The 14,138-nt window shown below is 51.7% G+C and overlaps 5 protein-coding genes across 5 annotated transcripts; 4 read left to right on the top strand and 1 right to left on the bottom strand.

Moving 5' to 3' along the window:
* Positions 1-600: 600 nt before the first annotated feature.
* Positions 601-5,415, top strand: BO94DRAFT_498759 (pectin lyase-like protein; the record flags this gene model as incomplete). Its single annotated transcript, XM_025609356.1, has 6 exons — positions 601-762; positions 836-1,449; positions 1,524-2,401; positions 2,482-4,053; positions 4,102-4,260; positions 4,309-5,415. The coding sequence occupies 6 exons, from the start codon at positions 601-603 to the stop codon at positions 5,328-5,330; spliced, it is 4,407 nt and encodes a 1,468-aa protein (XP_025464486.1). The 3' UTR covers positions 5,331-5,415.
* A 566-nt stretch (positions 5,416-5,981) lies between these two features.
* On the top strand, positions 5,982-6,543 carry BO94DRAFT_196364 (uncharacterized protein). The gene is made up of 2 exons (XM_025606071.1): positions 5,982-6,326; positions 6,390-6,543. Exons 1-2 carry the CDS (start codon positions 6,068-6,070, stop codon positions 6,452-6,454), a joined length of 324 nt encoding a protein of 107 aa, XP_025464485.1. The 5' UTR covers positions 5,982-6,067; the 3' UTR covers positions 6,455-6,543.
* Positions 6,544-7,895: 1,352 nt separating this feature from the next.
* On the bottom strand, positions 7,896-8,562 carry BO94DRAFT_196357 (gamma-glutamylcyclotransferase family protein). Its single transcript, XM_025606069.1, has one exon. The coding sequence runs from the start codon at positions 8,473-8,475 to the stop codon at positions 7,954-7,956; it is 522 nt and encodes a 173-aa protein (XP_025464484.1). The 5' UTR covers positions 8,476-8,562; the 3' UTR covers positions 7,896-7,953.
* Positions 8,563-9,598: 1,036 nt separating this feature from the next.
* On the top strand, positions 9,599-10,513 carry BO94DRAFT_196461 (uncharacterized protein). The gene is made up of 3 exons (XM_025606072.1): positions 9,599-10,221; positions 10,312-10,425; positions 10,495-10,513. The coding sequence occupies exons 1-2, from the start codon at positions 9,831-9,833 to the stop codon at positions 10,377-10,379; spliced, it is 459 nt and encodes a 152-aa protein (XP_025464483.1). The 5' UTR covers positions 9,599-9,830; the 3' UTR covers positions 10,380-10,425; positions 10,495-10,513.
* Positions 10,514-10,995: 482 nt separating this feature from the next.
* BO94DRAFT_196362 (sexual differentiation process protein Isp4) lies at positions 10,996-14,052 on the top strand. Its single transcript, XM_025606070.1, has 10 exons — positions 10,996-11,163; positions 11,221-11,519; positions 11,581-11,855; positions 11,901-12,103; positions 12,149-12,307; positions 12,362-12,459; positions 12,505-12,831; positions 12,887-13,069; positions 13,138-13,713; positions 13,795-14,052. The coding sequence occupies exons 1-10, from the start codon at positions 11,097-11,099 to the stop codon at positions 13,858-13,860; spliced, it is 2,253 nt and encodes a 750-aa protein (XP_025464482.1). The 5' UTR covers positions 10,996-11,096; the 3' UTR covers positions 13,861-14,052.
* The last annotated feature ends 86 nt before the right edge of the window (positions 14,053-14,138 follow it).

The following is a 14,138-nucleotide window of genomic DNA, read 5'->3' as shown; positions in this document are numbered from 1 at the left end:
ATGCAACGTTTCGCAAGTCTCGGCCCTTGACCGAGCTCCGCTACTGCTTATCGTAGTGGAATCCTGCCAGGCACCGGGTGTCAGGCTATCAAACTATCCAGCTGTCAGACTGTCAGCCCCCTGACTACATCTCCACTACGGCTGTCGGCAACACAACCTTGATTGAGGCCGTCCTCGATCTCTCAATCGTGGGTACTCAGGAGCGATATTTGTGACATTTAACTACGCTTTCCCCATCCATGGAAGAGGACACTCATTGCCAGTGCAACAACGATCCTTTGGAAAGATGGCGTTATTGCGGCATCTCGGGCTAGTGTGGCTGGCTGCCCAGGGGATCACCCAGGCGGCTGCCCACGGCGGACATGGACATGGCCATGACCGCTTTCACCATCCCCGCGGGGAGTCCAGCACCATCCCTACTAGTAGTAGCAGTACCCCGACTGCCATCCGCAATACCAATACCAGTCCCGATCCCGGTACCGATACCCGCCCGGCCCTTCCCCTCGGGTCGCCTCACGTGAGTCTTCCCCCTCCCAATTGTATTGTCTTCTCTTACTGACTCGACTTCTTCTTCTTTCCCACCAGCCACCTCCTCCTTACATGCAAGATAATGTCAACAACTACTTTGGCACCGCTCCTGATCACGGTTCTCTCACCGGTCCTGTCCTGGGGCAAACAAATGTCACCAGGCACGGTACCCTCCGGCTGACTGAAGCTACCGCGGACGACTACTGGTTATCGAGTCTGGGAAGTGCTGGACAGGTGAGCCTCTCCGGGTCCCCGTCCCCGTCCCGTCCGTTCTCCCCTCCCCAAACTGACCAACCTGCCCACCCAGATGCCCTTTGCAGACTCCGGATACCAATTCTTCCGCAATGTCAAGGACTTCGGCGCGGTCGGCGATGGCGTTACTGATGATACGGCAGCTATCAACCGCGCCGTGGCCGCCTTCAGCTCCACCGACCTGACCACCTTGCGGTGCGGGAAGGATTGCGGTTCCACATCTACCCAGGGGGCTGTAGTATACTTCCCTGCCGGGACCTACCTCATCAGTACTCCCATTGTTCAGTATTATTATACCCAGTTCGTGGGTAACCCCAATACCAAGCCCACTATCAAGGGTTCCGAAAACTTCACGGGTATCGCCTTGATGGATTCCGACTTCTACATTCCCGGGGGGTCAGGTTCGGAATGGTACATCAACCAGAGCAATTTTTATCGTCAGATTCGTAACTTTGTGTTCGATATGACCGGTATGAATTGGACCAATACCGATAATGGACAAACGTACGTGCCCGCAGGTGTCCATTGGCAGGTCGGGCAGGCAACCTCGATCACCAACTGCGATTTCAAAATGGCCGTCTCCACAGCGGATCAATCGGCAACAGCAGTGGGTATCTACATGGAAAATGGTAGTGGCGGAATGGTATCGGACCTGACATTCACGGGCGGGTGAGTTTAACGCCAATCCTCTTCCTGGGAGCATCCCTTCCGTATCAATTTGACTAACATGTGGGGTATCTTAGGAACATCGGCTTCCTCGCGGGTAGCCAACAGTTCACTGCAATTAATCTACAATTCACCTCTTGCTTGACCGCCATCAAATCGGTGTGGAACTGGGGCTTCACATGGAAGAACATCTATGTCTTGTCTTGCTACATTGCCATTGATGCGACTGAGTATTCCGGGGTTGGAGACCAGGGTACAGGTTCAATTGCGGTAGTAGATTCACACTTCAACGGAGTGCCATACGCAATCACGATTGCTGAAAAGGATGATCAACGCCCGAGTATCGTTCTCGATAATCTGCTTGTCGAGGACTCTGCAGCTGTGGTTCTCGTCTCCGGTGGTGACACAATCCTGGCTGGATCGACAGCTGCCCAGTACTTCAACTCCTGGGTTAGTGGTTACCAATATCTTCCTGATGGGTCCGGTAGCAAGATGACCAGTTTTGTGAATCCTGCACCGGATAAGCCGTCGTCTCTACTTGACAGCTCCGGTGCCTACTTCCGCAAAGCCAAGCCTCAGTACGAAGGAGAGACTCCAGTGGTTGCAACGGACAACGGTATCTCTAACGATGGTACGGGTGATCAGTCATCTGCCATTAATTCTCTGCTTGAAAGTCATGTGGGCTCTGTTATATACTTCCCCGGTGGTGTCTATCTCGTGGAAAGCACAGTCAAAATCCCGGTAGGGAGCAAGATCATTGGCTCTGGCTGGAGTCAGATTATGGGAACTGGATCAGCATTCGAGGACGTTGACAACCCCACTGTGGTAGTCCAAGTCGGTGATTCAGGAGATGAAGGAGTCATCGAGATTACGGATATGCTTTTCACCGTCAAAGGCGCCACTGCTGGGGCGGTCCTGATGGAATGGAACGTACATGAAAGCACACAGGGAAGTGGTGAGTATCTTTTCCCAGGATATCTGCGTCATGTCCTCCAAGTACCCTAGATTCTGTTGTCTGACATCATTCTCTCACAGCTGCTATGTGGGACAGCCACTTTCGGGTTGGCGGTGCTACCGGGAGCAACCTTGGACTGTCTGAATGCCCAACAGGTGGTTCAGTTAATACTGACTGTATGGCTGCATCACTGCTGATGCACGTTACCAGCTCAGCTTCTGGTTACTTTGAGAACGTATGGGCCTGGGTGGCTGATCATGACCTTGATAGCCCCTTGAATGCGGCTGCCTCGGAAAGTGATGCTGGTATTCCCTTGAATGTGGAAACTGATATTTCGGTTTACGCCGGCCGTGGTATCCTGATCGAGTCACAAGGTCCCACCTGGCTCTATGGATCCGCCAGTGAGCATTCCCAGATGTATCAATATCAATTGGTGGGTGCGTCAAACATCTACCTGGGACACATGCAAACTGAGACCCCGTATTACCAACCTAACCCCAACGCCTTGAGTCCCTACACGGCGGGGACCTTCCCATCGGACCCGACTTATTTGGAATGCACAGACGACCTTTGTAAAGGCGCGTGGGCTCTTCGTGTTCTGAACTCCACAGATGTTTTTATATATTCGGCTGGGTTCTATTCCTTCTTTCAGGATTATGACGAGAGCTGCATTGATGAAGAAAGTTGCCAGCTTGCCTTGATCGAAACCAACTTCGCAGATGGCCTGTGGATGTATAACATCTTTACAAAGGGTAATGTCCAAATTGTCAGTCCTCAGGGTGGCCTACCAGCCTTGCTATTCAACTCCACCACAAAGAACGGCTTTACAAGTGAGATTGCGGCATGGCTCGCCCTATCAACAGGAGGCACAGATGTTGGATCTAGCGGCAATGACTCCGGCATCGTCTACGTTGATCCTATCATCTGGGGCGAGCCTACTGATAGCACCAATGTATCCTGCTATCCTCCTTGCACATATATCCTGCCACCAATGGTGCTGCCCACCAACACCACATTCAATTATCCTCCTATAGTCACAGGGATCGGTGTGGGATATATGAACCCCACATCCTATGTTTATCTGGGCAACACAACCACAACATCGTCATACATCATGAGCTCCACTACTACCACCCTCAATATTCCTCCAGTCATTGGGCCAACCATTTCATGGTGGCCCGTCCCTATTGGCGCGAATGTCACCACGACAACAGTGATCACACCGACCCCAAGTATCATTCAGTCGGCTTTCAATATCAGTTGGCCACCATACAGCCACAACGGAACAACATTACCAGGAACCGTGGTCCCATTTTACCCACCTCCATGGCCCGGCTTTGAACCGTCTTCCACTTCAGGAGGCGCGACTTGGGTTACCGGGGAACCTACCACTGGGAACCAGGCGACTTCAACGGAAACTGGCGGAGGAGGTACCAAGACCACCGATGGAGGAGGAACCAAGACGACTGGCGGTGGCACTGATGATGACCACCACCATCATCATCATGTCACGCACCACAAGGGCCCTTCTTCCCCGAAGTGCACAGACAAAGCACTCTGTGGGGGAGACTGCCACCAGGGAATTGGGGGTCTTCTTAATGACGTGTTCCATGTTTGTACACGGTGCTGGACCGGATGCGGAGGGTCAAATTGTACGTTCTCCTCTTTGTCGTGAGATGCTGCCTGCTAACGAAACAAAGCTCCCAATAAGGATCCCAACAACCCTAATAATCCTAACAAGCCAGGACGATCTTCCTCCAAGTCCTCTTCCTCAGAGTGTGAGACGGCCACTTACAGTTCTTGCAGCACCGCTTGCATTACGGGGAGCTCCACTAGTTCTTGTTCATCTACTTGCAAAGGTATTTGATTTTCCTGACGTTATTCTTTGAATCAACTGACCAGGTCAGACATTGTTGGCTGTGATACCACCGGAACCTCAACCTATGGCACATATACCCTCCCGCCTATTTTAACCGGCGTTCCCGAGCTGTGGACCGATTATCCAGATGATGCTTCGACTGACCTGGACGCTGACTGGGAGGATGGTGCTACATTGTGGAGTCTGTACCACAATTTACCTACTGCCACTTCTACCTCTGGGTCTAGCTCTAGCACTGGTACTGGCTCTGGCTCTGGCTCCAGTTCGGGTTCTGGTTCTGGCTCCACTTCTGGTTCTGGTTCTGGTTCTGGTTCTGGTTCTGGTTCTGGTTCTGGTTCTGGTTCTGGTTCTGGTTCTGGTTCTGGTTCTGGTTCTGGTTCTGGTTCTGGTTCTGGTTCTAGCACAGCGTCTAGTTCCGGCTCCAGCTCGGGTTCTGGTTCTGGTTCTGGCTCCGGCTCTGGGTCTGGGTCTGGGTCTGGGTCAGGTACAAACACTGAAACCCCAACCACAACAAAACCGGCTACTGTCAGTACAGTCACCGCCGTGGTGATTGAAACCAAAACTGCGACTACTACGTACGACACCACATTGGGCTGGGTGGACATCTTCGCCCAGTGGAGACTAGAAGAACACAACATCGCTATTAGTGACTACGACATTGGATTCTACACACCCTCTGCCACGATCGAGGTTTGCGAAGCGAAATTCAGTTATGTTTATGGTGCTCCCTCTCCTAGACCAAAGAAGTGGTCCGACATCCCACAAAGCGTGACGTTTTTCTCCAAGCTTACAGTCCTGGGTTCCAAGTACAGTGACTGTATATACACTAACGCAGCTGCTCCGAGCACTGGCGATGGCGGTACGGTCTCGTGCTCTGGCTTCGAGGCGGCCTGCGCTGTGTCCACGGGGTCCGTCCTTGGTTGCAATGCCGATGCCCTTATCGGTTGGGACACCAGTGTCAAGCCGCTTATTAATTGTCCAGTAACCTCGCAGACCAGCTCAGAGTATACCTATACGACATCGGTCACGGTGCGGTCGACAATGTCATGATTGCTTCTGGTCATTTGATCGGATCGTGTCTTCCTGTTTCTTGCTACGCGTGTACACTAGTCGTCGGGATTATTTTAATACCAATTGCGTTATTTGTAATTTCCTCGGGATCTATTATATGGTAACTGGTTCTTAAGAGATAGTTCGTACAGACTCCGTCCGTGGTTGCTTGGCGACGGATGTGAAAATATATATCTTGGACTGTGGAGTGGGGCCGTGATCTGTCCAAGGCCCAAACTGAATATTTAAAACATTCGATATCATAGTAGTATCAGGTTTGTTGTCAAAGTCGCTTCATCACCGAAGGTGTAAGGGTTCAACGATGTGTGTAGGAGGTATTCTATGCACCAATAATCTAGCACATGTCTGTCTATAGAATAAAGGAACTGGAGCTCGCCAGCCAGCTATTAAGATGATCTTGATAGCAATGGTCTTCATTCTGTCCCTTGGTCCCGACCATCGAATAACCAGGCGAGAACCGAGGACATGAGTCATTGTTGACCGACTCGTCGCCATTTTCCAGGTCAACGGGAGTTAAGGTAGAGTGCTTTTCCAGCGATAGACACAGCCCTCCTGGGCTGAACCGGACGGGGCCAACGCCCAGGCTTGGCCGACGCGCGATCGTCTTGATCTTCCACTGGTGGTCCCATCCTTTATTTTCTTTTCATCTACATCATTCTCTTGTTCTTAGAGTATCTCCCTGCCAGTTCCATTGGCCTCTCTACATTGCTCTCCCCATGGCACAGTCTGCAGCGGACCTCGCCGTGGAAACCCCCACCGACCATGTTGACCGCGCGACCGGGGCCCGCCCAAACCCTACCGATGACGTCAGTGACAAGCGAGTGCGGGCGGCGCAAACCATCCAGGTCCGTTTCTTTCTCCTCTCCGTGCCCTCGGCATCCTTTGATCGGTTTCTAGCGAACATACCGCGGCTACCGCACAAGACGAGAAATCCACGGCTTGGATATCTCTGCGTCGACCTCGCGATGGATAGATGTATGTCCCCTCTTACGGAATGGATTGATCCCTTGTCACCGCTGACCACGCCGTCTCATCCAGGCCGTGAAAGAAGTCGAATGGCGACAGTTACACCGCCCCTCCGCCCCCTCCGACGACCTCGATAGTACCGCCAACGCGCGCCGCAACTGGCTCCGCGCCGTGAGTGTAGCCAAGCGCGTCGGAGGCGACGATGACGACGACCTCGACACCAAGACAGATCACACCCACACCGACAATGTCTCGGGCGGGGAGTCCGCACCGACCGTTCTCCACCACGATCTGCCGCCCGGAACCACAGCAAAGATGATGGACTTGCAGTATTTTCTGGAAATGGTTGATTTGAAGCACCGGCATGGGAGTAATCTGCGAGTTTACCATATCTATTGGAAAAATCGTCCTACGAATCAGAGTTTCTTCTACTGGCTTGATTATGGCGACGGGAAGGAGCTCGATCTCCCGCAGTGTCCGAGGGAGAAGCTGGAACGGCAGCAGGTGAGGTATTTGTCTCGAGAGGAGAGGATGAATTATCTGGTGAGGGTGGATGAGGCGGGGAAGTTCCGTTGGGAGAAGAATGGGGAGTTGATTTGGACGGATAATGCGCGGTTTAAAGATAGCTTGCGCGGTGTGGTCCCGGTTGAGGAGGATGCGCCGAAGTTTACGGGGAATACGGAGGCGGGAAGCCCGGATGCGTGGGGATTGAGTTGTGAGTCGCTTGATTCCTTGGAGTCGTCATCGTCGTCTGGGTATAGTTCGATGAGTGATCATGAGGATACGCTGGGACGGCGCGAGAAGGATGAATATAAGGCGGCGAAGGTGGGTCAGAAGCTGGCGCATGTTACTCCGGGGACGATACTCAAGACTCTGAAGGGGAAGTCGTCGAAGAAGGAGGATATGTGGATCTTTGTGAGTTTCATTTCCGGGTCTATCTTTTTGTATGTGAAGGGCTGACAGTGTAGGTTGCTGATACAACCTTCCGGCTGTTCGTTGGCATCAAAGAGTCCGGCGCATTCCAGCACTCTTCGTTCCTCCGTGGCGCCCGCATCGCAGCGGCTGGATTGATCAAGATCAGGAATGGGCAACTACGTGGTCTGGCGCCACTGAGGTACGTGTTTCGAGATTATATGCGTGTTTTGTATTCTGACGTCCACAGTGGCCACTATCGCCCTCCCGCTGCCAATTTCCGCGCCTTCATCCATTCTCTGCAAGACCAAGGAGTCGACATGTCTCACGTCTCCATCAGTAAATCATATGCTGTTTTGGTAGGCATAGAGGGATACACTCGAGCGAAACGCAAAGTGCGTGCATTGCAAGAGAAGGTCGACGGTGCGAAGCATAGGTTTCGAAGCCGACAGGAGGAAGGAGATACGCATCAACGGGGGGAGGACACCATCAACAAGAAGAAATCCAACGATTCGACCGGTACGGACGACAAAGAAGGGCGTGTCGATGATGGAAAAAAGGGCTTGACTATTTCATTTCGACAAAAGTCGATACAACAATCTGACTAAACGCCAAAGGGAGAATGCTACTTCTTGTGCTGGAACGGGCCCCTTTCATCACCAACAACGAAGCTCATCGCAAGCATCAATCATTGATTATTCAACCCCTGCATCAAAGCCCCCTTCTATAATCCCATAAGATCATCTCCGCACCCATCCCTCTGTTCCAACAGCCAATCCTTCAGATCGAAGCTCCTGTCCCTCAGCAACCTCGGATCCGCATTCCAAACAAACGTCACCCCAGGCACCTTTGACCCGTCCCTAAATTCTATCACGCATCCTTTCTTCCGATACATATCGGACTCATACTCGACCAGCCGATCCTCTTCTTCCTGCGAGCTGATCTCATACGCGACTCCGTGAATTGGTGTATCGGGATGCCCGTCTAAGAGCGCCGGAAACTCGCCCCACAGCTTCATTCCGTGTTCCATGATCGTCGCCGGACGAAGGGCCGGACGATCACGAAGTTTGAGGACTTTTGCGAGGGTGGTGGGATCACTGAGCATACCGTAGAAGAAGAAAAACCTGGGCTGGAACAAATCAGGACGGTGGTGTGTGTCAGTAACATATCCATTCCCCGTGGTCGTCGGTGTTGATGTTGGCAGGGGCAGAGTGGAGGTCTGCACGTTTTTAGCCAGCGAGGCCATGATTTTGTTCTTTTAAGCCTGTACGCTAGACTGCGTGATTTATCAATATTAGAGTCCACAATGATGCTTTTTTAAACTCAGTGAGAAGATGAAAGCAAGGTAAGGTCAAATAAAGTAGTCGTCATGATGTCAACATCCAACCCCGCTTCCCATGTGACACGAGACAAAAGGTAAAAATCAAAACAACCTCTGCAAGACTTGGCTCATCCCGGCTGCCCTGAGTTCAACCCTCCGGGTAGATACATCCTAGCCAATTATGTACCTTGATCCTTGTTGCTTTCCCACGTTTCCTTGGGTATGGGAGGGGTTGAGGCTTTTGAAACGGCGGGATGGAGAGGTAGTTGTGTCTGGTGGAAGTTCGAAGAGGGTGTGAGCCTGAATCAGAATTCACCATCGGTGCTTAGCGACAATAGATCTCAACCGAAGGAGCTAGAGTTTACCAGTAGGACAGGGCGATTACTTCTCGGGGGATTATAGTGGTTCTTTCTGTACCATACGCGGGGTGTTGTGAATGTTATCATGACTTCCGATTTCAGTGTCTGGATCTACTTGCATCATGCATCCTAAACCACTCCCTAGGCTTGTCCGCAAAGGGAGACCAGTTATGGCCTCTCAACTTTGGTTCCGGTGGAATGTCCCATGACAGGGATGAAAACGAAGATGAGAGGTTTGCTCATGACCGCTTGATTGAAGGTTGAGTCAATAACATCAAAACCAGGGGGTTCATGACTTGCTGTTCCACTGAGTGTGCCCTTGCTATGAGTATGCTGGTGGGCCCTGTGTGCGAGCTTTCGTTCCCTCAAAATCGAGATGCTCGAGCATTAGCTCTAGGCCATACAGGATTCATCCCTCGTTTCGCTTCACTCGCCAAGAAAGCGTTGAATGCCTGACTAAAAGCTTGGAATAGGTTTGGGATATGACGGCAAAAGAAATTTCCGCTCATACATGATAGACTTCGTTCAAGGATATTGCTTAGGTGGGCTATTTCACATGCATCCTTCAAAGAGTGGACCTCATGCTGATTTCTCACATCAACGTCTCGGCAAAGGAACTTCCGGAGTCGTGTCCACCACCGTTACACATTATTGGATTAGCACCAGCCATCTCTTGAAGCAAGCATTTGCAGTTACGCAATCAATTCCATATTTTCTCAGCCTTGCCGTAGGGCTGGACGTCACTGGCTCCGTCTCAACACTTCCTTTCGTGCGACCGTCGACGAGTGAATCATCATGCTCCAACAAGGTACCTCCTCGCAGTCCCATCAGCAACATGGTGGGTAAACCACCAGAGTGGAAAATAGCCCCGAGAACTTGATAGCGAGACCTTGTCACTCCGATGTTGGCAGCAGGCAGCAGATGGTCTGGAAAGCGACTAGTCCGGATGGGGCGACCGGCACTTTGGACCCCCGCTGGACTTTCACTTCTCCTCTCCATCCGCAACCCCTCTCCATCCTTTCAATCTCCCAACTGCCAAGCTATTCGGCCCGTGAGGCATGTCTTTCGTTGGTCGGGAGTAAGGGAGGATCGGGCGGATCCACCGGCCCTTCCCAAAATATCGTGACAGGTCACAGGACACGGCTGGACACAAGTGACAACAGAGTATCGAGCACCCGGGCGCTATTGGAAGAGCTTCTGTACCTGTGGGTACCTCGATTGCCACTTATGGAGATTACACAGCCTTGCGGAATCGGGGGACGCGAGCGGAGTTGGAAAGTCCGCAGACATTGTCCTGGGATTGTAGATTCTTGTCAGTGAGTTCCCTATCCCTTACTCTTGCTACCACGATGTGATGGCTATGTTTGCTGACGTTGATTGCTCGAAAACAAGCAAAGAAAAGTGCGGAATGGTCTGACTAGTCGGCTTGGGGAACAAGCGGAACCCAGGATCCTAGCACCGGCCACTTGAACCTGGAATCAGGGCCCCTATCCCTCGGGCAAATGGATCAGATAAGGCTCCTGTCTCACTTCATTCGCCAATGTTGATAGTTCACGGGGTGATTTGGCGCTTACTATCCACTAAGGCATGCGAGTTCCAGACTAGTGTGGGATGTAACCACGGACAAACCGCAATTTCCTCTGTTTGCCATTTCACCCATTGGTGCCTCAGAGGGACACGGCCTAGCCGACACCCTAGCCGAGTCCGGTGCGATATTCCCACTAAGACCTAGACAGGGGTTTCCAATCCTGTTCTACAAATTCTGATCATGCAACAATTGAAGGACATGCTAATACATCGACTGAGCTCTTGATTAACACACGGATGGGATGGTCGGGGACTTGCCAAGGAAGCTTTTCCGCGGGGACAGTGGCACACGAAAACCAAGGCCCACTCGGAACAGAGGCACCCATTCGCCCTGTAGGGCTGGCTTCTTGTCGGAAAACGGCCCACCAAGGCTTAGGCTAGCCCAGTCGATGTGGTAAGGACGGACGTGGACACGGAGCGCATCGGTGGTGCCGGCAAACCGCGCGAAATATCCCTCACCTGGCGAGTTCCCTGTTGACACGTTTTGGTGGTGATGCCTACTTAAAGGATTATCGGGCCCGCGATCTTATCTGATGCCACATATCTCATCTGATAATTTTTCACGCTTTGTCTTATTCAGCACGACCGTCTGGTGTGGAAATGGCCACCGACATCAAACATCCTGTCGACAAGGAGGATGTTTACGCGGTCGAAGACTCCGACCGAGGTGAGATTGAACTTGCTAGCAATTCTGCTCCCTACGGTCGCTGCTAACAAGCACAAGCCGAGGTAGATTCCCAAACCGATGTACTACGGGCGGCAGGCATCGGTATCCACGAAGATGATCCAACAGAGCCCATTTTGACTCTGCGGATGTGGATTCTCGGGATTGGATTTTGCATCGTGGCCAGTGGGCTGAACACCTTGTATACTCTCCGAAAGCCATCCATCACAATTTCATCCTCGGTGACACTGCTTCTGGCATACCCGCTCGGGAAGCTGTGGGAAAAGACGATCCCAAGCTGGGATGTTAATTTCGGCGTGTGGAAGTTCAATCTGAATCCGGGTCCATTCAACCAGAAGGTAATCACATTTATCCCTAGTTCCATAATACGCTCACTGTTAATCGGTATGCAATGCTTAGGAGCACGTGTTGATTTATATCATGTCCAATCTCAGCATCTACGTGCGTCTAGGTGCAGACGTCTTGACCGAACAACAAATGTTCTATGGATACAAGGCCGGATGGGGGTTTCAGATTTTGATTACCCTTGGAACATTCTTGGTCGGTTTTTGTTTGGCTGGGTTCTTCCGATCAGTGGTCGTGACGCCCAAGGAGCTTCTTTGGCCCGGCGTGTTGAGTACAACGTCGCTCACGACCACGCTGCACAATATAGGCCAAGGGGATCTGCAAGCAGTGTAAGTGGTATATCTTTATCCATAGTGTGAGACTAACGAGAGCAGTAAGGATACGTGGAAAATGTCTCGCTATGCATTCTTCAGTTTGGCCTTTTGCATCTCCTTTTGTTGGTACTGGTTTCCGGATTTCATCTTCCCGGCATTGAGCTACTTCACCTTTCCTTGCTGGATCAATCCGAAAAGCACTGTGGTCAACCAAATCTTTGGAATGGAGACGGGCATGGGATTATTGCCCATCACATTTGACTGTAAGCTCCCCGATACTTCGCCCTGTTTATGCTAATGCTTGCTAGGGAGTCAAATTTCCTATGTTGGATCACCGCTGTTGATTCCGTCTTGGGCAATCCTGAATGTCTTTTCTGGATTGGTCTTTTGGATCTGGATTGTGGCTGTTGCGTGCTATTATCGCAACGTATGGTATACGGGTTACCTGCCGTTCCAGAGCTCGTCGGGTATGCTAGTCGCGTCCCTTTTCCACGGGCTGGGTATGCTAATCATTTCATCAGTTTACGATAACACCGGCGCTGTTTATAAGGCCTCCAAGGTGGTCAGCAAGGCTACCGGTTACAAATTTGATCTTGCCAAGTACAAAGCCTATTCACCGGTAAGTTGTTCTCTTCTCTCTCCAAACACTACTGACGAAACATAGGTCTACATGCCCATTACTTACGCATTGAACATGTTTGGCCTATCATTCGCCACCCTGAGTTCCCTCCTCGTCTGGGTTCTTCTCGAAAATCGAACCGACATCACTGCAGGAGCCCGTCGGATCCCCCAGGCAATGCGGAAATATTTTTCCAAAGACAAGAGCAGAGAAGAAGAGTCCGAATACCGTGATGTCCCCGTCACATGGTACCTTGCGGCGGCTGTAGTGGCGTTGTTCCTCTGCGTCTTCTCTGTTGAGTACTGGCAAGCTGAACTGCGATGGTATGGAGTTCTGCTGGCCTGCGCTGTTGCTCTGGTCTTCTACGGCCCGGTAAGTTCCTCTCCCAAAACCAGAGAGAAATAAGTGAGCTAACCCTCCCCCCCAGCTCGCCATCGTATACGCGACCTCCAACCTGAAAATCAACATCGACATCTTCTGCCGGATCGTTGCCGGATTCGTATTCGAGGGAAAGGTCTTGGCCAACATCTGGTTCTTCGACATCGGCTACATCACCACCATCAAGGGCCTCTACTTCGCCGAGGACATGAAACTTTGCAACTACTGCAACGTACACCCCCCCCCCTTCCCTCCCCCTCCCCACCCCACCACCCCCACATCTAACAACCACAACCCTAGATCCCCCCCCGCAAAGTCTTCATCGTGCAATGCGTCGGCATGCTCTTCGGCACCCTCAGCTCCATCGGCGTCCTAAACTGGAGTCTCGACAACATCCGCAACGTCTGCACCACCTCCGCCGTCAACAACTTCACCTGTCCCTTCTCCCGAACCAAATTCAACACCAGCCTCATCTGGGGCGCCATCGGGCCCCGAAACTACTTCACCAATAACATCGGCTACAGCTCCCTCTTCTACTTCTTCATCATCGGCGCCGTCCTCCCTATCCCAGTCTACATTCTCAAGCGCCGCTACCCAACCTCCCTCTGGACTCGCGTCCACGTGCCCCTCTTCCTAGGCGGGCTGAATTACCTTCCCCCCGCAACGGGGACTAGTTACGGTAGCTGGGCGCTTGTGGGCTTATCGTTTGGGTATGTTCTGCGTAGACGGGTGCATCAGTGGTGGTATAAATATAACTTTGTGTTGAGTTCGGCGCTGGATTCGTCGGTTTCGATTGCTGGGGTGGTCATTTTCTTTGCGATTTATTTTAGTGGTGCGTCGAAGGGGTTTAGTTGGTGGGGGACCGAGGTTTATAAGGTGAGTTCTTTTGTTGTTTTGTTTTGGTTTGCTTGTGGGGGGTGGGGGTTGGGTGAGTGGGTGCTAATGGGTGTTGGGTAGGAAACGTGTGATTATAAGGGGTGTGCGTATTTGGAGGTGCCGGAGGGGGGGAAGTTTGGGATTTGAGGAATGAGGGATGTTGATTGCTTGGATGGGATGTTGTGTATATGTAGGGGGGTGAGGGGAGGGTGGTTGGTAATGTTGATGTGCGTGTAAAGAAGGGAATTGTCTGGTGCCAGGGTGGGGGTAGGTTTACTTGGTATTGGTAGGGTAATAGATGGTAGTGTGGATACTGTACATAGTTGTTTCTGGTCGTTAATAATGATTCTACATCTACACATATAACGGGGATGTATGTCCATCGGATGCATTTTATTTGTTTCAGTTTGTGCACTTGGTGATGA

Source organism: Aspergillus sclerotioniger (genome assembly GCF_003184525.1).
Source record: "Aspergillus sclerotioniger CBS 115572 chromosome Unknown BO94scaffold_26, whole genome shotgun sequence".
In the NCBI taxonomy this organism is placed as follows: domain Eukaryota; kingdom Fungi; phylum Ascomycota; class Eurotiomycetes; order Eurotiales; family Aspergillaceae; genus Aspergillus; species Aspergillus sclerotioniger.
The sequence above is the reverse complement of the archived record's forward strand: the minus strand, read 5'-3'. Positions and strand labels throughout refer to the sequence as shown.

Excerpts from the sequence above, each read along its gene's own strand:
- BO94DRAFT_196357 (XM_025606069.1), bottom strand. The coding sequence starts at position 8,475 with ATGGCCTCGCTGGCTAAAAACGTGCAGACCTCCACTCTGCCCCTGCCA.
- BO94DRAFT_196362 (XM_025606070.1), top strand. The coding sequence starts at position 11,097 with ATGGCCACCGACATCAAACATCCTGTCGACAAGGAGGATGTTTACGCG. Across the intron at positions 11,520-11,580 it reads CGGGTCCATTCAACCAGAAG|GAGCACGTGTTGATTTATAT; the intron begins GTAATCACATTT and ends TGCAATGCTTAG. Across the intron at positions 12,104-12,148 it reads ATTGCCCATCACATTTGACT|GGAGTCAAATTTCCTATGTT; the intron begins GTAAGCTCCCCG and ends AATGCTTGCTAG.
- BO94DRAFT_196461 (XM_025606072.1), top strand. The coding sequence starts at position 9,831 with ATGGTCTGGAAAGCGACTAGTCCGGATGGGGCGACCGGCACTTTGGAC. Across the intron at positions 10,222-10,311 it reads TCCTGGGATTGTAGATTCTT|TGCGGAATGGTCTGACTAGT; the intron begins GTCAGTGAGTTC and ends AGCAAAGAAAAG.
- BO94DRAFT_196364 (XM_025606071.1), top strand. The coding sequence starts at position 6,068 with ATGGCACAGTCTGCAGCGGACCTCGCCGTGGAAACCCCCACCGACCAT. Across the intron at positions 6,327-6,389 it reads CGACCTCGCGATGGATAGAT|GCCGTGAAAGAAGTCGAATG; the intron begins GTATGTCCCCTC and ends CGTCTCATCCAG.